Raw genomic sequence first — 22,693 nt, forward strand, 5'->3', positions numbered from 1 at the left:
ATATTGGCATCGACGGTCCCTCGAATTGCTTTGGCCATCCTTTTGACATCCCACATCATCGCAATCGAACAACTCGAGTCTAACTCTGTCAGATCCCTGTGCTATCATACGCGTTCATAGCCGTTATATTCCTCGTGAGAGACAATATGCCTCGACTCACGCCAGTCGTGTCGACGCTAGCAAGGCAGACGATGCGAGCGGCTTTCGAAGACCTCGAACAAACCATAACTCCAGTCGATTTTCGGGACATGCGCTCAGTAACGGCTATCCAACAAGTGCGTGCTGTCGCACTCGACATTGAGAACCAATTGGCGGCCAGACAAGCGCTGCGCAACATGCGTCGACTCGTACCTCTGCTCAACGGGCTGGAGCACTACGCAAAAGTGATTGATGTCCTCTGCAATGGAACGCCGTTTCTGTCCTGGATTTGGTCGCCCATTACCCTGATATTGAGAGTAGCCTCTGAGTATGTAGAGGCTTTCGAGCAGATCATGAAGGGATACAGCAAGGTACGCCGCACACCCCGCAAATTTTCAGCCTCGCGTCGTCTCGGAGGGGACGATCCGCGGAAACTGTGGACTCGGGCAGCAGTCTAGGCGGCTCAGCTGGTTTGCGCATTGTTCTCTTGTATGCGTCAACTTGAAACACGTACTGTTGGTCGCGGCGGTGGAAGCTGAAGGTCCTGGGAGCTGTCCGCTGAATGTGAGCTAGATTGCCGAAGCGCTAAGCCGCTTCCAGATGCTTAGTCACGCGTTCATCAAGAACCCGGACTTTCAGCAAACAGTCGCGGTGTTCTATGCTGATATCCTCCAATTCCACAAGCATGCGTACAGATTCGTTCGCCGCAGCGGTAAGTGCTCCCGCAATGCTCTGTGGTTCCGCAGCCGTGGCCGCTTTTTTAGCGCTTCAATTGGGCCCTTCTTTTTATCCCGGGACAGCTCCCGCAATGTTCAGCAGCGTTCCTAACTGACTTGTGTTCTCTCAGGTTGGAGGCTCCTATTCCTCACATCGTGGGGCCGCTTCCAAAGACGCTTCGATCATATTGCTGAGGACTTAGATCGACATGGAGAGCTCATCGATCGGGAGGCCAATGCTCGCAACATCGCCGAGGCGCGCCAGATGCGCCAGGATGTCCGCAGCTGGAGAGATGAGAGCCTTGAGAAGTTGAGGATCGATGAAGAACGCCAAGCGGATAAACAGTATCGAACAATCTTGTCCTGGCTAAAGGTCGATGAGATGGAGCAAAGTTCGATCTTTGACTCGATCACGGAAGAAGCAACCAAGTTCCCGGGAACATGCGATTGGCTATTGAAGAGTGACAAGATTAGCTCTTGGCTCCAAAGGAAGCCCGATAATCCACTTCTGTGGCTCCAAGGAAACCCTGGAACTGGAAAGAGTGTGATATCGACTCGGCTCGTCGCTTTCCTTCACGCTTCCAAATCCTATGTTATCCACCATTTCTGCACCTATAATTACGCTTCTTCGACAAAATACGACAATATCTTGAGATCGCTGCTTCTGCAATTGCTGCGCAGAAATGGTGAACTGGTCGCACATGTCTACCACGAATATGTAATTGGCAGGAAATTACCCACGACCTCTTGCCTCGAACAGCTCCTCCAAAGATTTCTTGCTGCAATTTCTGAGGAGCCTCGGTCAACTGAATACGTTTGGATAGTTATTGACGGCGTGGATGAGTGCGAGGTGGCAAGACAGGCACGGCTGGTTACTCTTCTAAACCAAATCGCGTCCAGGTCTAGCGGACAAGGCGCGAAGGTCTGTAAGGTGTTGCTGACAAGTCGTGCCTCGCAGACCATGACCAAGCGTCTCCGCAAGCAGCAAATAATCTCCCTCAGTGACGAGAGCCACTACTTAGGGAATGCCATCCAAAACTATGCCTCGCAGCGATTACGATCCTTGCACGAACGGTTCTGTCAACTCGCAGTAGATTCTGACGAGCTCCAAGAGATAGAAAATCTGATTGCGGAGAAGGCTCAAGGTGAGTGGTTGTGATGCCTTTGCAGTTGTAGGAAATGCTGATAATTAGCTAGGAATGTTTCTCTATGCCCGACTAGTACTTGACTATCTCAGCACGAACATATTCTACAGTAGCTACGAGCTCAAAGAGTCGATAAAGAAATTGCCTCAGACGCTTGCCGACTTGTAGGTCTAGTTGGTCCCTGCTGGCCTGCTCCCTAACGCTAATGACTACTTCTAGTTATCACAAGATACTGGCCCAAATATTGGCGCATCTAGACTCACGCTCGGCGGAGAGAATCCGATGCATTCTGGGCTGGATCGCGTTCGCAAAGCGACCTCTTAAGAGAATAGAACTTCTCTCCGCCCTGTCATTCAGTACTGGCAACCCAGATGTAGCCCACTCAGCACCGCGTTACGTTCTTGATCTGTGCGGTCCTCTTGTCGAAGAAAGGCGCGACACAACGCTCGCATTTATACATGTCTCTGTAAAGGAGTAAGTTAAACATCTCCGAATTATTCGAGCAGCACTTGGAGCAGCGGATGCATCGACAAAAGGATTACCATGTCAAAAAGAGCTGCTACTACCAAGGAGTCGATAGGCGTGCGGTGGTTGAGCTGAAGCGCTGGCTGACTTCTCCAGGTTTCTCCGTACGTCTTCCACCACCGTGGTCATCAAGGAGCGAGAAGCGCTACTGGAACAGGGCGTGGCAAGTATAACGTGCCTCCTTTCCGGACTTCACGTTTTTAGCGACGCATACAATGAGCAGGACAAGCTTCTTCGACTGGTGAAGGGCGTCCATGCCTTCCACATCTATGCGACTGAGTACTGGACGGAGTACCTGCTGACGACTGCGGCGGACTGCGGCGGACTAGAAGCATCCCCTACCCTCCTGTCATTGGCGTATCGTCTCACTGATGTGCTTGAAAAAGTCCCTCTTGCTCCACCAAGCCAACCCACGACTTGTTCCACGACGGTTGACGATCGATTATCCCTGCTGGGACAACATAGCGTCCTACAGAAATACGTCGAGAACGCGCTCTTAGCTCGGTCACAGAAGCAACTGGAGCATGAAATCCAAAAATTAGGTGAGAATCTATTTCGCTCTACCACAACCAGAACCTAATAGCATAGCCGCGAACCCTAAAGAACCATCACCAAACGTCTGCTTCTTAGACGGCATCTCAGCCATGCTCAACTCCTACGAGAAGGCCGTAGAGGCTCTTCTCAATCAAGATTCTATTCCAGGAGCATCCATCGAAGAAGTGGATTCGTTCAAAAGCTTCTTCCGCACCTCTGCGTACACCTGTCGCCTACGCTTGTGCCCTCGTGCCACCATCGGATTCAGCTGTGCACAACTTCGTTGGGAGCATGAACTAGCACATTCTGGAGGGCTTCGGTGTACTTTTCCGGGGTGCCAGTATCCGCCTTTCCGATCTCCGCAGTCTTTGAAGAAACATACGGACCAGTGCCATGCGGGCCGTGCCCCACGGGCTTCGATACGAAGGGTAGCCCGATTGGATCCAGGAAATCGCCTAGGAGGCTTAAGAAGTTCGGCGAGTACTGCAGGCCAGAAGCCTGAGGAGGCAACTAGAGGAATAAGCCAGACTCCCGGTCTCACTCCTCAGGAATGTGTGCTCTGCAAAGGCACGGGCCGTATGGTTGGCGGCTACTTAGTATCTCGTAGTTGCAACCACTGCGGGGGACGGGGCACCACCATGCACTTTCGTGGGTTCTATCGTAAAGACCCTTTGACACCACCGGAACCAGAACCGGAACCGAGCGCCGTGTTGAGCCCCTTTCCATGGCCCGATTTAAAGCATGGACTACAAGAACAGAGCCAAGATCGGACTCCTAATTCCCAGCAACCTCTTTCCGTGAACAACGACGCTGCTCATGTATTGGAAAAGCCCGATAGTGTATGCCTCCGTTTTTCTGAGAAGTGAGGAATTGGCTAACGCGCTCTAGGCCACCGAGTTATACGGTCCGAACGGGATATTAGGGAAACGGGCTGGAACCGAATTTGCCGAACGCCCTGGTGAAGGGTGGGCTAGCACAATGGATGGACCCCCGAGCTCTACGGCTCCGGGTGACGCCGCCCAACCGGATATATTTGCTGTCGCATCTCTACCAAGTAAAGCGCCAGGAGATCAATTCCCGGCCTGGCGCCAATGGATTGAGATGTAAGCCGTACAGAGAGAGAGAGAGCAGAAAACCGAGAGAGTCACTCTAATATAAAGCAAACGCAGAGCGTGAGGGTAACAGGACTCATGTGAAACGATGCAGTGCCTGCGCTCGAATCAGGACGCTCGGACATTGTAGGCGGTATTCACCGAGCTCAAGAAGCCGCTTTAAACCCTTCATGAAGGACCTGAAGAGTCGATGCATGACATGGCGGATGAAAAGAAAGGGATCATGATCGAGAGCAGGGGCATGTCGGGATTGTTTTTGGGGGGGAATGCAAGCGTGCTGAGCCTGGCGTCGAATGGATCTCAGGGTGTTTCTTTTTTAGCAGACCAGCTTTTACTACACCTCCAATACCTCCCGCCGAAGCAAGCTCTTGAGGGCTGAACCACGGCTCATGGTAATCCTGAAGCAGTAGGCATGTGTCGCTCTTGGCATCTAGAAGCCGGCATCATACATCTATGCTTGGCTGCAGCATGGAAGAGCGTACTGGCGACTTCGGAACCAGACGGCTGCTGGTGGCTCTTGATGGAGCCGCCACGTATAACGCACTAGAGGCATTCAATGGATGCTTCTTCACGCATAACGCACTAGAGGCATTAAATGAATGTTTCTTCACTGCATCTTGTACCACGCGCGACCGGCATGACGTGGGGCATTCGGTTGCCGCGTTTTCGTATTGTTTTCGCTCCACCTGCAGTACGGTAAGTTCCACCTACATTCAGGGCGTTTTTGGCTGCGTGCGTCCAGGCATTCTCGAGGCGCAGATGCGCCCCCGCATAAGTTCCTTGCAGGTGGGCCGCCTCAATCCGCTCTCCATCCCGTTGCTGGAGGTCCTTAGCAATTACTCAACCACGCGAATGGCGTCGCTTGAGGCGGTTTTCGTGCGAGTCGCTGTATCTCAGGTAGTAGTCGAGCTGAACCCTGAGGTTGAAGGCCTGAAGCTTGGAAGGTTTAAGCACTGAGGTCGGGCAACGGTATCCAGGGGCTCGGCATGCTAGCGCTGAATCTATGTGGTGGCTTGAGAAGGTTAGCATTAACGAAATTTGTATAACTAAGCACAGGTCCGGCGCTAGCATACCGAGACAGAGGAAGATGTGGAGAATTGAACTCAAATGAGCTATCCTTGGGAGACTTTCTTGGTAGCGGGGTTGTTTGGCGGTTCGTCTGCAGGCATTCTCATCGTATGATACCGGGCCGGGTGGGGGGCCGTACTGCAAGATCCAAGGCCAAAGGGCTAGATCACGAAGCTAAGCTTACATGGTGAATCCAGGTGGAAATATTGTGGCGCTTTAACGACACTTCCCCCTCTGGAGTTCTCGTGTTGGAGATTACAAGGGGTAAGTGGGCGTTGGCCCTATCAGCCCTAACCCTATTGCCAGTTCCTGCTCGCTTACGTGTAACCTATGAGAGACGCTCCCACGCGCCGGGGGGAACCCGATTCGGTCGCGTGTCTTACTTTAAATATCGTCAAGTGGGGGAGCTAACGGTTATCGGAGACTAAAAGCCAGCTGCTTCGTATTAAACCTTGGAATTCAAGAGCACCGCGTGCGGCGTGGCCCTGCGGCGTGGCCTGCGGCACCGCTTCGCGTGACTCTTGACAAGCTTGTTCCTTCGGATGCGCCTTACCGATCTTCATTTCCAAGAGATGCCTCGATGGCTTTCTCGTTTTTCTATAAAGTCTTGTAGGGGTCATGTCGATTTCGTATCTTCACTTAGCACCACGGTCTTTCTCTTCCCCGCCTCGGCATTTTAACGACTTCTTTACCTTTCCACAGTAATAATTCTACCCTCTCCAAGATGAAGTCCTTCGCTCTTCTCGCTACGCTCGTTTCTTTCGCCGTAGCCGCCCCAGCAGGTCTTGCTCTCCGCGCCGAGCAATGCCCTCCCATCCCCCAGGTAGCCCCGACTGGCCAACTCCCTAAGGGCGCCCTCTCGCCGAAATTCCTGTTGCCCATCTCCCAGAAGAAGCCCAACAAAGCCTTCCCAGGCGGCCAGTCAGCAATAGTCACGCCCCACGACAAATGCACGCTCACCCGGTTCGACATCCCTGCCTCGGCTCAGAACAAAACCTGCAGCCTCGTGCTCTTCCTCGGCGGCTGCGGCACAGGAGAGTATGAAAAGGGACCCGGCAACATCTCCTTCCAGGGCAACCTCGGCATCAGGTTCCCCGTTCCGGGCAAAACGACGTGGAACAACCAGCCCCCGCTGGCTCCCCCCTTCACGGATGCGCCAATCATCAAGCTCGGCAACGCGTACCGTCTCGGCGGCGGCCCATGCGACTACACGCCTGGCAAACCCTTCACCAGCGTCGGCGGAAGCATCTGCAGCAACGACACCACACTTTCGTTTACCGAGTCTCGGGGCGGCCATGGAAAGTGCCCCATCGGCTTTCACATCATCATCACCTAGAGATGGCTCCGACGACCCCGACGAGCTTTGAGGACGAAGAAATAATAGTATTTTTTAATCATGGATGTCTATCTAGTTGGAGAAGAGAATAGAAGATTTTTGTTGCAAATGTTGGGTTCGAAACGCATCAGCTCCGCTGTGATCATGAGATAGCTCATTCTGGAGGTCTTCAGTGCACTTTTCAAATTCAAAGCTGCCATGGTACCCTTTTTACCCTCTCTTCTCAGTCTCTGAAGACTCGTGGAATCGATTCGTCTCGTCCAGCTATTGCGAGTATAGTAGTTCCGAAAAGCGTGAGAGCCGATGTCGGGGTCTGCCCACACATCCCCAATCTTCAAAGCCCGCTTGAACGGCCTTAGCATTTGCATGCCGATTTCTTTTGTGAAGTCTTCGTCGCGGAAGAAGATCTACCGTTCACGCGGGGTTTTTGGCTTGTCCGCCGCGCCGCTTTCGATGGCGTCCGCAATCTACTTATGTCAGTGTTCGATTGTAAGTGAACCAACAATACTTACGGGCTTTGAAACGCGTGGGTTCATCAGCATGTCTCGTTGAATGTTGTCCATCACACCCCAGAGTCTTGTGTGTGATGGCTTTACATTGGCTTTCGTCGACTTCGCAGGTGGTGACGAGCTCGACAACGTCGTCTTGTGTTAGGTCGAAGGTGGTGAAGAAGCGCAGAATTGCTGGAAGTTTATCTTTCTCCAATCGGAGAGGGAGAGATCGCCGGGGCCGCCTGGCTTTCTAGGTTTGCGCTTGTGGGGGCCACTCAGTTGACGTTTTCGACGCGCTTCCAGCCTCTTCTTGCTGACTGGACACGGCTTACCTGCCTTTGGCACGGGCAGTATAGTCGTAGAGTCCATGATGCCGGCAAGGCTGGAGGAGAGATAGAGAGGTGGGCGGAGAGGAGGTCAAGCCTATCGCCTCGTTATACACGGCGACAGCGACGGCGACGACTTGAACGTCCTACCTTTACCGCTCGCGCGATGCCGCCGCGTAGTCACCATCGATCAGAACATAACGGCTACGCCGTTAACAAGCTACCTTTACCTCTCGCGCAAAGCCGCCGAGTTCGTCAGTGATCAGAACAAGAGGGCGACGCCGTGAGCGTCCTACCTTTACCTCTCGCGCAACTCCGCCGAATCAGGCCTTTCGTGACATGGTACTGGTCTCGGACGTCAACGAGCATGAAGCACGCGTGGAATATCGATGAAGCAGACTCTACCCTACCCATGTCAGCAACTTCCAGCTAAGCTATGAGATCGTTGGAGAGAGCGCCCTCTGAAAGGCAGGGAGAGCCGGATGTCTCATAGAGAAAATCACGGTCTCTAGTGCAAGCGAGCCTGTATCTCAGTAGAGTTGATATCAGTGCAGAAAAGACAGGGAGAGATTTGAAGGATACCTCGTTCGTCGCGAAAGCGAAATCGAGATAGAGTCCGCTCGACTCGTCGAAACAGAGAAGTGGAAATCGAGCGAGGCCTCCTAGTATAGAACCACCTAAAGCCCAAGCGCATACGAGATGTATCCTGCCATGGGTCTCAAAACCAAACCGCGTAGCCTACCGTCCGCTTCACTCTGAAATCACCACTCCAACAATAGAAGCAGACCACAACGGAGACCACTCACTCCACACTACCCCTCCCCATCCTTCCTCCGCCCCATCAGAGGAGGAATGCATATGCGCTTCGCCACCATGTGCATATTCCTTAATTCCTACTCGGAGAATTCAAAGCTTGGCGACGCGGGTCGCCTTGCCCCTGTATCAGAAATTCAGCGATGTGGATTGTAGGACGGGGAGGATTCCTGGGGTTCATGGCTCAGCGAGAGGTGGTATCTTTGCGGTCGGAGGATCGGGGTGCGGGAGAGTGCAGGTTTTGGAGTGGAAGGCGACCGTTGGCCAAGGGCGCTTGCGGGTTGCAGCGATGGACGGATTTAGGGCCATGGGGGGCTGGCTGGTCGATGGACTGTTAGGGGTGCATTGGGTATTGGAGGAGTGGTAACTACGTGAGTGGGACACCGGAGCAGTGAAAGTCGCGCAGCGCAGCGCTTCGCCTGCTGGAAATGGGTCGTGTTTGAGAGTGCGTCTCATGACATTTTGCGATACTATCGCAACGTGCCACTATGTGGGTGGAGAAACCGTTGCGCGGGGATCGACAGACTGTTGCTAAATGAAGCCGTCGGTACCTGCACTAGTGCAACCGCAATGCTTGTCTTCGATGCCAATTCCGCCCTGCATCTCACCACCGCCGACCGTTCCTCAGGCCACGCTCTCCAAAAAGAAACTGCCGTACACCTAACCACAGCATCAAAATATCCCACCCTACACTAAATGCACCGCCCACTTTACAAATCCCCTTCGCGCTCTTGGCGAAATCATCTAAGCTTACCCTCAAATCTTCCGAGCAAATCACACACGCCCCTTACGAAGCTTAGCATCCGCCAAGACCGCGCTCCGCCTCTCTCCACCTATTCTTCCGAGACTACGACCTTTTGGTTGACGAATGACGTTGCGGCTTGCAGGTGTACCTAGGTATAGTATTCGCTCGATCCTTTCGCTATTCTTCCGAAAGTCGTGTGCGATCATCATCATCATCGCCATCATTACCATCATCATCACGAGAAACCAACACGGACCCCTTCCATCCCCCGATCGAATCCCTCTTCCTTCGCCCCAAATCTCCGCATTTTGTTATTTCGGGCACGCCGAGAACGACCCATTCCTTCCGAATGGGTCGAGCGGCCGTGGAGGAGCTGTTTCATGTTATGCTGCGAGCCGTGGGGATTGGGAGGGGTCGAGGGAGGAGGCTGTGTATTGTAGATTAGTCTTGGCGAGGCTACGCAGGTGGCCTTGTAGGAGCGTCGCGCGTAGGTAGCGAGCGAGGAGATTGTACGACTTGCGATTTCGACCACGCGATAGGTTGTACAGCAGGTCAGGGCCCCGAGCTACGTGCGATGAGCCTCGGAGAAAAGAATGAAACAACGAAACGGCTGTCTCATACCTCGAAGAAAAGGAACATTTTCTGCTTGGCGACACAAGGCTGAGGTCAAACTCACGACACGATCACACTGATCGACAATGGCGTTTCCTCCTTTCTCTAGCTCTCTTCAGCCTTGCTCAATAATCGCCGAGCCTTCACGATAGCTCCGCTATCACATGCGCGGCATCTGGGGGGCGTTGGGGCGGGGAAAGAAAGAAAGAGCGCATGCGCGGTATTCCACCTTCGACCTGCGCTTGAGGCTGCGAAGTCGCTCGCTCGCACGCAAACCCGGCCTTGGCTCTCGAGACAAGAGACCCTGAGTACTACCTAGTGCGGCACCTACGCTCTCGGGGCATTAAGAAACGAGGCAGACGAAAAGCCATGCCCTTCGATCGCGAGCGACACGCGATCGAGAAGGGACCTGCCTTCTCGTGCGACGTGGAAAGGCAAAAGCCCCAATGAGGCTCTCGCATCCAGACGCACGCTAGGGGACCATAGACCGCCACGCTGATTGGGTGGGCTTACAGACTCGCTCCTCGGCGCATCAGCAGCCCACGATATTTTTACCCGGTCCTATAGCCCTTTCTCGAGGGAAGTTGCGAAGGCCAAACATGCCAGGGACGGGCACGTGGCGTGCCCACTACTGTCTCACCATCTCATCTCAGTGCTAGCAGTAGTGAATCCAGGAACCAGATTCTGATCCGTGGGGCAGGTCGCGCGTTCCTGAAGCGTGAGGCTGGAGCGGTGCTGCGGTGCGCTCCTTCGGGGACTAACGCGGGAACCAAGACTTTTGGTTGGGTCGCCTCAGCGCACTGGTTGTGGGTACGGGGCGTCGGCGGCTCTGTGTAACGGGTGCGCTAACCCCCGATCTCGAGAGATCTGGAGCTTATCCTCGTATAGCGCCATGTTTGGAGAAAGTGGTCTTGTGTGGTGTGTAAGAAGACGTCAGTGTTTATTTCGAAGCTGTGGCGGAGTTGGGAAATTGAGATCGCTGGTATAGGATCTCCGGCCTTGTGATAGCGGCTACGCTCTTGGACGTCTCCTCGCTTCAGTGCCACACAACTGCTCTGAAGACCTCAGACGTAAGTCGCCGTGGTGTTCTCGAAAACGACGGACTAGGCAATCTGAGCCGTTCACCGTCCCTGGCCAGCAGTCCAAAGGCGAGACCTGCAGATGTCGTGCATACTTGCATTCGGTTCCTGAAATCGCATGACAAGGGTGGGCAAAGTGGACCCCAGTCGCTCAACCAGCAACGCTGACGGCGACCCCAGCGCAGCCGCTCACCTCATTGGCTGGCGGCTCAGCACTGCTACTCAAATCAGCACATGTAGTGACGATCACGAGCCTGACAAAAGCACGCTCGAGCGGGGACTAAACGGCCGACAGGCATGCTACCAGTGTAGGCCTGCTAACTATTTGGCAGGGACTAACAACGGGGACCACTCGTTTGAGCCATCACGATGGCTGAAGCTCGTAAGGCCCATGGGCAGAAAACGTGCGAGCAGGGTGTGCTGTGTCAGGACCCGAGTCTGACGGTGGATGCTGCACCAGGCTGTATGCAGCTGATCAATACATAAAGTCGGTGGACCTCAGCCCGTAGTGAGCTTCACGACTCAACAACGCTCGCTCGGAAGTACATAAGCTCGACTGATCTACAAGATCGTCAGTATCCATTCATTTTTTAGCAGCAAACATGTCCTTCGTACCACAGACGCCGGAGTGGCAGACGCCGCTTACCGTTAATCAACCTACCGCTACCCCTCCTCGACCTCAACCTACTTCAGCACCCAAGCCCGCCAACAACCCGGAGCGGAAACCCAAGCTTCGAGCTTCGTGCGATGCGTGTGCGGCTTCGAAGGTCAAATGCAGCAAAGAACACCCTATTTGCGCTCGCTGCAATGCCAACGGCTCCCAATGCATCTACGGTGTCTCAAGGAAGCACGGCAAGCCAGGCCGGACACGGAAGAGGAACCCAGATGGCACTCCTTTCGTGAAAGCCTCGAAGCAGCGACCTTCTCCCGACGGCAGCGAGTTCAGCAAGTTCAGGCTCCGTCCTGAGCCGATCCTGCCTGATCCCGAAATGGACAGCGCTTCAAACTGGTCCCCGACGCCGAGCTGGCCAGCTACCCCAGATTTCGATTTCGAGATGACGCCCGAGCCGCTTTTCACAGAGCCTTCCGACTACTTCAGCTTCATGGACGATATTCTCATGCCCATGCCCACCTTCCAGCCCGAGCCGGAAGCCATGCAGACCATCCAGCCTGAACTCACCTTCATAGACCCGTTCGCGCGGAAGCAGTCGGTGAGGCTCGACCTCCCCGACATCCAGGCCCTCAAGGACTTCATCGGCGGCGATGCAGTCAACCCCATGGACTATACCTTCGCCGACACGACACCCATGGACACGGGCTTCCTCCCCGACTCCGGCTCATCGACGCCGCAAAGCCCCAAGAGCACGCCATCATACTTCCACAACCCACTCCGCGTCAGCATTTCCATGCCGAGCTCGCACTGCTGCTACACGCTCGCATACTCCACGCTCGAGAGCCTGCGCATCATCAACCCGGAGAACAGCGCCGGCGTCGAGCTTAAGAGCCTCGACGCTGTGCTCTCCATCACCAAGACCGCAGTCGCGAACGTGCTGCAGCTGCTCAGCTGCTCCTGCTCGTCGGACCCGCACCTCGCGATGCTGTACTCGAGCATCACCTCCAAGATCCTCGCCTGGTATCAGATCGCCGCCGGTGTGAAGCCCACCTCGCCTCCCACGAGCCCGCCCTCGCTCAGCGGCGCATCCTCGCCGTCGTCCTCCACCTTCTCGTCGCCGCTGTCAACGCCCTCGTCGGAGAACACAACCTTCAATATCGAGATCAAGCCGGTGAAGATCGGGCTCTTCGAGTTCGACGAGGCAGAGCAGGAGGCGCTGAGGCGGCAGGTCGTGCTGCGCGAGCTGCGCAAGTGCGGCACGCTGGTCGATGCGCTGGCGAACTGGGGCAGCGAGTCGAAGACGGAGCAGGCGGAGTTCCTGTACGATGTGCTCGGTGCGTGGCTCAAGAGCGAGCTGTACAAGACGCTGAGGGAGGTGGAGGGCGAGGAGGCGCTGTGAGGGGTTCCGCATCGCGGGATTGCCTGTGCTATGTAAGATTTGAGGGTCAGCGGTGCATTTGCATTTAGAGGGTCTCTTCGCATTTTGGGTTCTGCATTTGATATCCCCTTCGGCCTTTTGTCGATCGTTCTCGAAGGTATTTGGAAGAGCTGCCCCCTGAGGGCGCCTTGAAGGATTACGGCCACGTCTTGCCCACGTCGCGAGGAATTACTGCATGCAGAACGGTGTTCGGATAATGAAAAGTCACGAGTTAGATTTCAGCTTCCTGTGTAGATACATATCTCGCTGTTGATATTGAGGCAATCGCCTGGCATTCTGAAGTTGGGTGTGACGCGTGTATTAATAAACTCTTAGTCATCGGGGCGCCAACTCCCTCGTCCTGCGCCTTTTCATCCATTAGTTCACCCATGCCGCAGAGCGCAAAAAATCCTCTTCTTGCCATTTGTATGCCTTCATGCTCCTATCTCAGCTCTCCGGTTCCTCGACTCACGGCTCAACGACTTCGAACAAGCGCAAACCCCACCTTGTTCAAGATGCGCAACACAGCCCCTTCTGCTAGGAGACCATTCATGGAGTTGTGCTACCAGTCCTCGCATGCCAATGGCCAGCTGACATTTGATGTGCACTCTGTTCCTGTGTCACCTGCCGCACTGCTTCAAGTGAAGTTCACAGGTCCTACCTAAAAACCGAAAAACCGGATGCCAACTGGCGTGAAACAAGCAGGTACTCTGGATATACCACTTTCCCCGCTCGCGCCTCGTCCCATGTACGCATCGCTACTCTTCCACCTTCGTTCTTTTCCTTTCACTTAGCTCGGAGACATGGTTGTTCCCTTCGGATTCTCAGCGGGCGACTTCGCAGCAGGCATTCATCTCCTTCATAAGGTCGTGGTTGCCTTGCGCGATTCGGAGGGAGCCAGCTCGCAATTCACCTACGTTCTCGTCGAGCTTCAAGGCCTTCAATCACTTCTGCAGAAGGTCCAGCAAGTCCAGCACCATGGCGTCTCCGTAGAACATGTCGAGAAGCTACGATTTCTTGGGTACCAATGCAACCTCCCTCTTACTACATTTTTCCAGAAGCTCAAAGCCCTGGAACCCGAATTGGCCATATGTCAAGCCAGTAAAGCACCTTCTCCGAAATTCGGGATGAGGCCGCTACGGAAGATGCAGTGGGCTCTTCAGCTGAAGAAGCAGGTCGCTGAGCTGAAGGCTGCTATAGCACCGCAGCTAGCAGTTATCGACATATTACTGCAGCTCATCAGCCTGTCCGTAAGCTTCCATTCGACTGTCAGGCATCCCCTAACCACCACAGCGAACAACAAACAAGGATCGCACAATCCCAAGACACCTTCCAAGAGGCCGCAAAAGAGTTATTCTCGAAAATCGATCGGGTCACCGAGGTGCTTGACCAGAAAATTAATCAGGTCGCTCAGACAACTTCGTCGCATGTTTCTCAAGTTCAGCATATCCATACGAGCATGGATATGCTCAGGCAACAATTCGAGTCCTGCATCACCGACCTGCAGCGCACCGCTGCGCAGCATTCTACCCTGCCCAGCTTAGAAGCCCAAGGAACAAGGGGTGCGGCTCGTCAAGACCGCCCCAAGGGATTTCATCAAGAGCCGACAGATTTGTCAGACATTAGATCTTTGTTGCAAAGCCAAAATGTCCTCATCCAACAGCTTACATACCCGGATTCAAAACGGAAGCTCATTTTGGACCCTGCGCGAATACATTTTCAACCGCAACATGACGCTCGGAGCACAAGCGGAACAACAGAGATAGTCATTCGGCTTCCAAGCATATCGGAGCTCGAGGAGGCGTTCCAGGCCATACTGCATATTCTGCACATCGCATCCAACGAGATATTACTACGACTTGTCATCATTTTGCCTTTCATAAACCGCCTCATTCGAACCGCGCAGTCTATGGCACTGGCGCCTACGATGCTGTTACGGGACAATATACTATTCGAGGACGCATTGGGAAGGAAGGCGTCCCTTCCATTTCAATACTTTCAGCACTTCCCCGTGTTCATGGCACGACTCCAATGCGAGTTCAAAGGTCTCCCTGGAGAACGCAGAGTCATACGAAAGCAGTTCCGTCTTTTTGATGCAGAACGCAGCGATATCCCAATCACAGAGAAGGATTGGCAAGCTCGTGTGGTACCCGGTGCATCGCTGTCGATGGCGGTTGTTGTGAACAATGCCTACTGTCTTGGAACGTCATGCCCTCGCTGCTATGCCTTCGGCGATAGGGTTGGCAAGCTGGAATGGGAATGGTAAATGACCCCAAGTTGCTATTTTGCAGTTGCTAAGAAGGCATAGTCGTAGCTGCGGCCTTACCTACTCTCACGGTTGTTCTGAAAACGAGATTCAAGATGTAGCAGCAGATTCCCAGCAGACAACACGACCGTTACCGGCAATACCCTGCCGTAGTGAAGCTAATAGGGCTTACACGAAATATAGTACGGGAGAAGTCCGCGATCCATTTCCGCCAGCTGGAGGCTACTATAGTGATGACGAAGAAGACGAAGAAGACGAAGATCTACAGCCATTCAAAACCCTTCATATACGGGTACATAGCCCGCCACTTATAGCGATTATAGCCACTATATATAAAGGCGTGAATTCCACACTCTCCGATTTCAAGCGCCTTTTGCCGGCGAAACGAACGATGGCTCCCGAAGCGAACCCTCGGTCCTTTGGTTTCTCGACTTTTGTCCGTCATCTTGGGTAGGCTGTTAGCTTTACTTTGCCATGGATATAACTAATTTCTAAAGGGTAATATCCCAGATATTCCACGAACTCTGGCGCGACCATCGCGAGGTTAGCCGCTACAGCATCCCCATGAGGCCGAGAGAGAACCTCTCGGCTAACCAGAAATCAACAATGAGCATACAACGGACGAAGCACGAGGCATACTACCAGCGTTGCGTTTTGATCATTCTGTTAAGAATGGCGAAGATGGTCGGCCCAAGGCATAGGAAAACGCAAAAGGTCAGCAAGAATTCTTTACATTTCTTAGCCCGCCCTATTGGTAAGCCACGCAACGTGATCTGCTGACATTCTGAGAACCTACTAGAGTAGATTTGTTGCGTGCATCCGAGCCATTCGAGACACGCGTAAGACTACTATCAGACCTTGAGCGCAATTCACAGAGTCTAAGCTCCGGGTTACTGAGTGTGAGCTCAAGGACATACTCGAAATGCTCCATGTGATCATCGTAAAGTTGGAGATTTCAGTCGATTACCTTCAGAGGAACCTATTCGCCTTCCACCTTCCCCTTGGGTAGTCGAAGCCGCCTTTCGAAGCCGCCTTTGAAAATGGAGCGAAGAATTACTATACAGCCACTTGTGCGACGCAATGGCACAACCTGATATACGGAGCTGCCTACCACCTCCTCCTCCACCTACCCGACCCAAGTCGGATGCGCAATTGCTTCAAGACATCATCTCCAGCATCACCATCAACGTCGCAGCGCCCACAAGTATCTTGGACGGATATTTTTATATCATTCAGCACCGTCTCGGCTTAGGAGTTTTTCGCTCCGGGGTTGAGCTAGGTATGATGCGAGCGAAAATTAGCTACAAGAGATTTAAGATACCGCAGCCGTTGGTCTGTTCTTCCTTTCACCCATGTTCTTTGTTCCTATTGTTTTACTCTTCCCTTTTGGTGCTAACTCCACCCTATATATCCTTTGTGCTCACAATGCATTGTCTCTTCGCTTTGAAGTCATGGAATGAATATGACGAATTGAGACGGCACATAAAGGGGCGGACACCCTTGAGGCGTCTCCTCTTTACTCTTCCGCAACTAGTCATTTCCAATATTCTAGTTGAAAGCAATTTGAACACCATCCTCATCTCCATTCTCTCCTCTACAGAGCGCCCACTTTCAGTCGTCCCACCGCATAGTCAACAATGGTCTTCACTCGAAGCCGCTCGCAAAAGCTGAGCGCTACACCGTCCCCGCCCTTCTCGCAGGTACGCGCGGAGTTCGGGGTCGATCCCGCAGTTTACGTTCGTGCCCCTCGAGGGGAGCCGGTCAAGCCTTTGGCGCCGTTCGATGCCTCCACATGCCCCTCGAGCGTTAATGTTTCTTTGATCACTTCAGAGATTATGTGCCCGTTCGATCCTAATGATGTGATGGATTGGGCGGAAGACATCGATGAAGACGAAGATTTTTACCCTGGAGGTGAGGAGGAGGTAGATGACGAAGAAGAAGATGAAGAAAGAGACAGGAGTGAACAGGGAGAGGATCACGAGGTAGAGGAGGATGCTGACGACGAAGATGAAGAAGACGAAGACGAAGACGAAGAAGACGAAGACGAAGAAGGCGAAGACGAATCGGGTGAAGACCTCGCCCCTTATGACGCCGCCGTAGTCTGCGACGATTATGCATGCTGCGGCAGCAACAATCAGAAAGAACACTGCAGCAGATGGCGGCCCTGGGCGATCTGCTCGCAGCCAGGCCCAGCACCACATCCCGCACCCCGAAGCGGAGGCGCCCACACCGCCAACATACAAGTATGCGACCACTGTATGGAGCACGGCCGCAACCAGAAAAGTGCTATTATCTCACAGGTCTCCAACGCCACGTACCAGAGCGGTCTTTCCGCCCCACTCTGCGAGTCGTGCGTAAAAGACGAAGTGCAGCTGTTCTGGATGCGCGTGGCCATGCAGCAACCGGTTTCGATGTCAAATCTCATGTGGCCTAATGCGAGCAGAAGCCAGAGCTTCTGCGTGTGCTATTCGGCTATCTGGGACAATGTACACGACTGTCATTCTTGCAGAGACAGAATATGGGATGAGCAAGTACTCATACCCTGGCGCGAGAACGAAGACATACTGCGCAAGTGCGGTCCTTCTACCCTCACTGGCGAGCGCATGAAGTTGGGCCTCCCGCCCAAGAAAGTCGGCGGCACGTACGAGACCGACCGCCAGGTCAGAGGTATCGGAAGGTCTTGTCCCTGTGGAAGGGATCCCGATGTCGCGTCTTTGGCGTACGCTTCATACTGTTTGGCGTGTATGGGCGTTACGATTCGCATATCCTTTCTTCCTCCTCATCTCCAACGGGCGCAGTTTATGGCTTCGAGGGATGGGAATAGGAGGCTGAGGAAGACAAAAGTGCTTGGGAGGAAGCGCGGTCCTGAGTTTCGCGTCAATATTGATAGAGGGTGGTTGCCGGATGATCCTTTTACGCGTGAGGGTCGGGAGTAGGAGGCTGGTGGGGGAGATGATGGTTCTAGTACGTTCGAAGTATCTTTATATTTTGCCTCTAGTCTTCTCCTATCTGAATTTCATACTACGGATCCCTCAGGTTAACCCCATCCACTGCTGCACAGGTCTTCTCTTCCTTAGCTCGAAGCATAATACGCAATGCTATGGGATTCATACGCCTCCGCTTCTAGCTATCAAATCCGAATTAGTATTACCCAAGTTGGATGGCTCCACTCTTCCGCTTGACAACCCACCAAACGTGTCCGACCTTCCATACTCCCAGCTTTCGCTGTTTGTTGTGCGCATGTTGTTATTTTCAAACTTAATTCCTTTGTCTTCTTTAAATCGCAGTGCTTCCTCAAAGACAATGGCCATTGTTTCCACTATATGCTAACGGATTGTTTAAAATTCCCGTCCTCATCGTCACAACAGCTTCATTTCCTGCCGCGAACATCCCTTTCTTTGATCGTTTAGATATCTTTCTTCCGCATTCGAAGTTATGGCGGCAATCGAGGAGCAGCCGCTCAACATCGTCAAGCTCATCTCCATCTCGAGGAGCAAGATCCAATAGCTCCTCCGCAAACGGCTCCCATGCATCGTCTGAAGACTCTGCAACATCCTCGTCAGTCGAGGACACAGAAGATCCCGGGGTCTCACGCTAGACTTTTATACCGCGATCATCGTTCGAACATATCAGCCCCTTTGGCGTTCTGGAGACGGCGGCGCAGATGCAATTGCTTCAAGGAAGCGTTGGTGAAAGAAGATGAGTGAGGCCTACTCGACTTCTTTCGTCTTGCTTCTCGTCGAATTCTGGATAGAATGCTCACTAATGAGTCGCGGCTTGAGTACCTGGGTTTTTCCCCCTCATATCCCAACTGTGAAAAAGGAGCTCCGGGACGGAGACATCGCGAGCTATGACCTAACGGCTCCTACTCCGCGTCCATAGGTGGTTCCTCCATATATAAAGCGTGCTCGCTCATATTATTCTCATGGACAAGTCCAAATCCCGACTACACCAGCCCAGGTCATATACATCGAAGTACAACTACACGAAAGTACGACTACATCGAGACCTCTCTTTCAATCGGAATTACTCATTACAAACCACATGCCTATCCTCACGCTCCCGTACCACCTCGACCCTCGACGCGGCCGACTCCCCGGGACTTCTTCGCCTCGGCCGAAGTTACCCTTGCCAACCATCGAGGACTTCCCTGAGCTCCCAATTCCGCAGAACGCCACGCCCCCGAACGCGAAGGATGATACGCTACATTCGAGCCCTCTTACAAAGCAAGCGTATGCCAGCGTTCTGAAAACCAGTATTCTTGGTTATAACGAGTCCAAGCCGTTTCTCCTTATGCAGCTTCCGATTGAAATTCGCGAGATGATCTGGGAGGAAGCCATTCGCGGCATGCGGTATCTGATTGATTCCACTCGTGGCCGTTACGGCCATCACTCCCTAGACGCAGTAGAAATCCGCCAATACGACGAGGGGCGCGAACATCGGCCGCGGTTTCTTCCATCAGTATGCCTGGTGTCGAAGAGTACGATGGCTGAAGCTGTCGCAGTCTTCATCCGCAATTCCACTTTCATGGTGTCTTCCATTGGCGGGAATCGCTTCCTCGAGGCCTTCCTCACGAGACATAATAGCTTCCCGAATATACGCAGTCTCCGGTTCGACTTCTTTGATTGCTTTCCTGAGGGCTATGAGGAGAACGCGGATCTCGCACTGGCGGCGAAGTGTACCGGTTTGGCAACGATCCAATTCACATTCCATTCCAGCAAGCTGATACACTGGGTTCTTGAAGATGGAGACGATTACGATGAAGACGGACTCACTAGCCTTGCTCGCCCGGTCGAACAGCTGGTAGAGCGGTACAAGTTGAGGCAGCTCCTGGAGTGTAAGAAGCTCGACAAGGTTATCTGGCAGCGCAAGGGGTATCACTACGACGGAGCGGAGGTGGCGTTGCAGAATCTAGGAACGTGGGTTAAAGATCAATTTGCTGAGAAGAAGCGAATCATTACTAATGTGTACCCGTGAGCGGAAGATGTACTGTGGACACAGGTAAGCGCTGTGAATCCCGCGATGATAACGACCTTAAGGGAGGTACTGGCTTGATAACTCTGCTCTATCTAGTTTACTCATGCTATAAGTCATCTAATAATGATATTTCTTACAGTGAGTAAGCTTAAAGATATAATAAGATAGCAATTCAGGAGACAGCGCTGATGTTGGGGGAAGGAGTCGCGGTGGAGACTGAGCCGTCCACTAGTTCAGCCTCACTCACCGCTAGGTATAATCGTATGTGGTGCGGCATGTACTTGAAATGAGTTGCGCAAGCTCCAATCCGGTGAGACGAAAAGTTTCGTTCTGGGGAGGTGAGGTGCGTTGGGGTGCGGGGATGCATGAGTGCTGAGCCACCGCCACAAATTAGGCAGCGAAAAACCACGCCGCTCAGCCTTGCGCGTTTCCAAGGTTGGATCAGCGACCGCGTTCGACCAACTCCTCCCTTCCTCTTCTCATCATCGTTCTCATTCTATGGTTCACGACTCCCGCAGTGGCCATGTGGTCTACCTCGACTGCCTTATTTGCCTCCAAGAGGGGAACCGGGAGTAGGTTGAGGATCCCCACGAGCCTGGATTCGCCGAATGAGCGGCAAATACACAGTGGCCTTTACAAGCCTCTGCAACAGGGAGAAATCAGAGTTTTGCGCCTCTACCCTGGCATTGGCGACGAGCCTGTAAGGTGCTCCCTCGAGCTAGTTTATCTCGACGCGGAGTCGCCGCCCGAATACAACGCGCTATCATACGAATGGGGCCGGCCAGATACGGAAGACTACATCATCCAGATCAACGATTTCTCGGTGCCGGTTCGAAAGAATCTATACTTTGCCTTGCTCAGTATACGCGGCAAAAGTGCAGATGAGAGTACGACAATGACTATATGGATCGATGCTGTCTGCATAAACCAGAAAGATATTCGAGAACGCAACGCACAGGTCGGCATGATGGGTTCCATATACGCTGGCGCTGCGACAGTCGTCGTCTGGCTTGGACCCGCGTCCGAAGATAGCGACGCAGCATTTGACTTCATACACTGCGCCTTCCGGAGCCACAACTGGAGCGCTAAAGACGCAAGTCCTGACGACCCCGGGTTGAGAGCATTCACGAAACTACCCGACCGAAGTTATTGGTCGAGGCTTTGGATAATTCAAGAGTTTGTGCTCGCGAAAGAGATAGTCCTCTGGTGTGGATGCAAGCAAATCGACTGGGAGAAATTTTCGCTGGCTCGCAATCTCGTTCTAAAACTAACGCCCAACCTGAGATCGAAGATCGGCAGCCTCGGCCCCTGCGACCAGATAAGGAAACTGGACAAACACGAGATTACTTTGGAACGCCTTCTCTCGGAGACCTGCGACTCACTATGTGAGAACCCGCACGACAAAATCTTTGGACTTCTTGGCCTGCTTCCTACGTTCGAATCTGGAGTCACGGGTGTCCCTAGTCAAGGCGGTTCCGGTGAACTGCCCGTAGGTCTATATGAGGGTAAGAAAAGGGATATCCTGATGAAGACGGGCACGATGAACGTCGAACGTTTCCCGGTGGACTATGGAATGAGTAGCTTCGAGTTATATTGGAGTGTAATTCGGTACCACTGGAAGGAATCCGGCGAAGCAGCTAGGATTCTCTGGGATTTCACCCCGAACTCTTGGCAACTAAGAATTCCTCCCCGTATCATGTGGTTTAGCCAGATGGTTCAACGTAGTCTCTCGATTGACCCGTGCTTGACATACCTCTACTGGGACGACATCTTACGAAATAATCCCTTACCTTCACGACCTTTCCAGGCGGGCGAGACCGCGGGCTGCGCGGTATACCGTTATAAAGATGTTTACTTGGCAGCCGCGGGGCAAGTTGGCAGCAGAATTGAAAGGCTCGGCCCTTCTGTTAGCACGGGTACATGGGGCGAAGATTTGGAGGAATGGTTTGGTGATATGTGCGCACGCGTGGACTCGCGCCCGCTTCCACGCCCGAGAAGGGTAGCGGTAGCGGGGAGAGGGAAAGTGTTTGGAGGCTTTCTAACGATCGAAGAGGGCGAAATCCTCAGAACGCCCAAAGCGATTGAGGGTACACGCCTGGGAGTATTTAAGAAGCATGCGAAGAGTTTGAGCGACGCTGACCTCGCTCGCGTTCGCGCATTCAACCCACAAGAAGACGGATGGGGGGTGTGCCACATATCGGTCAAGGAAATATCCTCAGAATTCGAAGAATGGAAAAATACAGAGGAAGCATACATTCAGCGTCAGTCGAATATGTCATACAAAGAGCTGGACACCAACCAGGAACTTCCAAAGGACCAGAGGCCTAGAATTGCTTTACTTCTGGATGATACTCTAGCGGTCGTACCATGGAACTCTCACGAAGGGGACGTTCTCTGCCGATTCCCCAATACGGATGTTTGTGCAGTAGTATCCCCAACTAGAAAGGAGCAGACGTATTCGAGCAAGAATCGCTGCACAGAAGTCTGGGAGGAAGACTACTATGGGAGACGTTACATACTCAAACGCTCCGACAATTCAGGTGACATTCGGTACGCAGACTTGGGAAAGCTGTCCGGCAGAGGATGCATCTTCCCGCCGAAGGGCGGACCTAGGACACAGGTGGCTGCGGATTCGAGCAAGCACTTTGATTTTGATGCTCCATTGAGGGGTAACTTCATCGAATTCAGGATGGACATCTATGCATTGCAATTCCTAACCGTCTGACGGTTCTGTCTCCGTTAGCTGCCTATCCGTTTCCATGTTCTTTCCATAGCCCTTC

General features: G+C 53.1%; 9 protein-coding genes across 9 annotated transcripts; 7 read left to right on the top strand and 2 right to left on the bottom strand.

Annotated features, from left to right (window-relative positions):
- Positions 1 to 8: 8 nt before the first annotated feature.
- BU26DRAFT_54788 (uncharacterized protein) lies at positions 9 to 4,263 on the top strand. The gene is made up of 8 exons (XM_033831906.1): positions 9 to 509; positions 712 to 850; positions 986 to 1,999; positions 2,052 to 2,163; positions 2,219 to 2,473; positions 2,621 to 3,066; positions 3,113 to 3,897; positions 3,947 to 4,263. The coding sequence occupies exons 1-8, from the start codon at positions 147 to 149 to the stop codon at positions 4,163 to 4,165; spliced, it is 3,333 nt and encodes a 1,110-aa protein (XP_033681888.1). The 5' UTR covers positions 9 to 146; the 3' UTR covers positions 4,166 to 4,263.
- Positions 4,264 to 5,884: 1,621 nt separating this feature from the next.
- BU26DRAFT_521279 (uncharacterized protein) lies at positions 5,885 to 7,041 on the top strand. The gene has a single exon (XM_033829492.1). The coding sequence runs from the start codon at positions 5,963 to 5,965 to the stop codon at positions 6,572 to 6,574; it is 612 nt and encodes a 203-aa protein (XP_033681889.1). The 5' UTR covers positions 5,885 to 5,962; the 3' UTR covers positions 6,575 to 7,041.
- Positions 6,609 to 7,103, bottom strand: BU26DRAFT_55091 (uncharacterized protein). The gene has a single exon (XM_033832076.1). The coding sequence runs from the start codon at positions 6,940 to 6,942 to the stop codon at positions 6,643 to 6,645; it is 300 nt and encodes a 99-aa protein (XP_033681890.1). The 5' UTR covers positions 6,943 to 7,103; the 3' UTR covers positions 6,609 to 6,642.
- Positions 7,104 to 7,862: 759 nt separating this feature from the next.
- BU26DRAFT_55120 (uncharacterized protein) lies at positions 7,863 to 8,233 on the bottom strand. The gene has a single exon (XM_033832091.1). It carries the CDS (start codon positions 8,083 to 8,085, stop codon positions 7,900 to 7,902), a length of 186 nt encoding a protein of 61 aa, XP_033681891.1. The 5' UTR covers positions 8,086 to 8,233; the 3' UTR covers positions 7,863 to 7,899.
- A 2,926-nt stretch (positions 8,234 to 11,159) lies between these two features.
- BU26DRAFT_55124 (uncharacterized protein) lies at positions 11,160 to 12,777 on the top strand. The gene has a single exon (XM_033832094.1). The coding sequence runs from the start codon at positions 11,243 to 11,245 to the stop codon at positions 12,650 to 12,652; it is 1,410 nt and encodes a 469-aa protein (XP_033681892.1). The 5' UTR covers positions 11,160 to 11,242; the 3' UTR covers positions 12,653 to 12,777.
- Positions 12,778 to 14,829: 2,052 nt separating this feature from the next.
- Positions 14,830 to 16,255, top strand: BU26DRAFT_521288 (uncharacterized protein). The gene is made up of 4 exons (XM_033829493.1): positions 14,830 to 14,932; positions 14,979 to 15,386; positions 15,434 to 15,650; positions 15,736 to 16,255. The coding sequence occupies exons 1-4, from the start codon at positions 14,838 to 14,840 to the stop codon at positions 15,796 to 15,798; spliced, it is 783 nt and encodes a 260-aa protein (XP_033681893.1). The 5' UTR covers positions 14,830 to 14,837; the 3' UTR covers positions 15,799 to 16,255.
- A 318-nt stretch (positions 16,256 to 16,573) lies between these two features.
- BU26DRAFT_576976 (uncharacterized protein) lies at positions 16,574 to 17,872 on the top strand (the record flags this gene model as incomplete). Its single annotated transcript, XM_033834391.1, has 1 exon — positions 16,574 to 17,872. One exon carries the CDS (start codon positions 16,574 to 16,576, stop codon positions 17,870 to 17,872), a length of 1,299 nt encoding a protein of 432 aa, XP_033681894.1.
- Positions 17,873 to 18,997: 1,125 nt separating this feature from the next.
- BU26DRAFT_488295 (uncharacterized protein) lies at positions 18,998 to 19,913 on the top strand (the record flags this gene model as incomplete). Its single annotated transcript, XM_033825975.1, has 1 exon — positions 18,998 to 19,913. The coding sequence occupies exon 1, from the start codon at positions 19,230 to 19,232 to the stop codon at positions 19,911 to 19,913; it is 684 nt and encodes a 227-aa protein (XP_033681895.1). The 5' UTR covers positions 18,998 to 19,229.
- A 286-nt stretch (positions 19,914 to 20,199) lies between these two features.
- Positions 20,200 to 21,916, top strand: BU26DRAFT_507422 (HET-domain-containing protein; the record flags this gene model as incomplete). The annotated part of the gene is made up of 3 exons (XM_033826996.1): positions 20,200 to 20,256; positions 20,332 to 21,744; positions 21,776 to 21,916. 3 exons carry the CDS (start codon positions 20,200 to 20,202, stop codon positions 21,914 to 21,916), a joined length of 1,611 nt encoding a protein of 536 aa, XP_033681896.1.
- Positions 21,917 to 22,693: the final 777 nt, after the last annotated feature.

This window comes from Trematosphaeria pertusa (assembly GCF_010094035.1).
Source record: "Trematosphaeria pertusa strain CBS 122368 unplaced genomic scaffold BU26scaffold_10, whole genome shotgun sequence".
NCBI lineage: Eukaryota > Fungi > Ascomycota > Dothideomycetes > Pleosporales > Trematosphaeriaceae > Trematosphaeria > Trematosphaeria pertusa.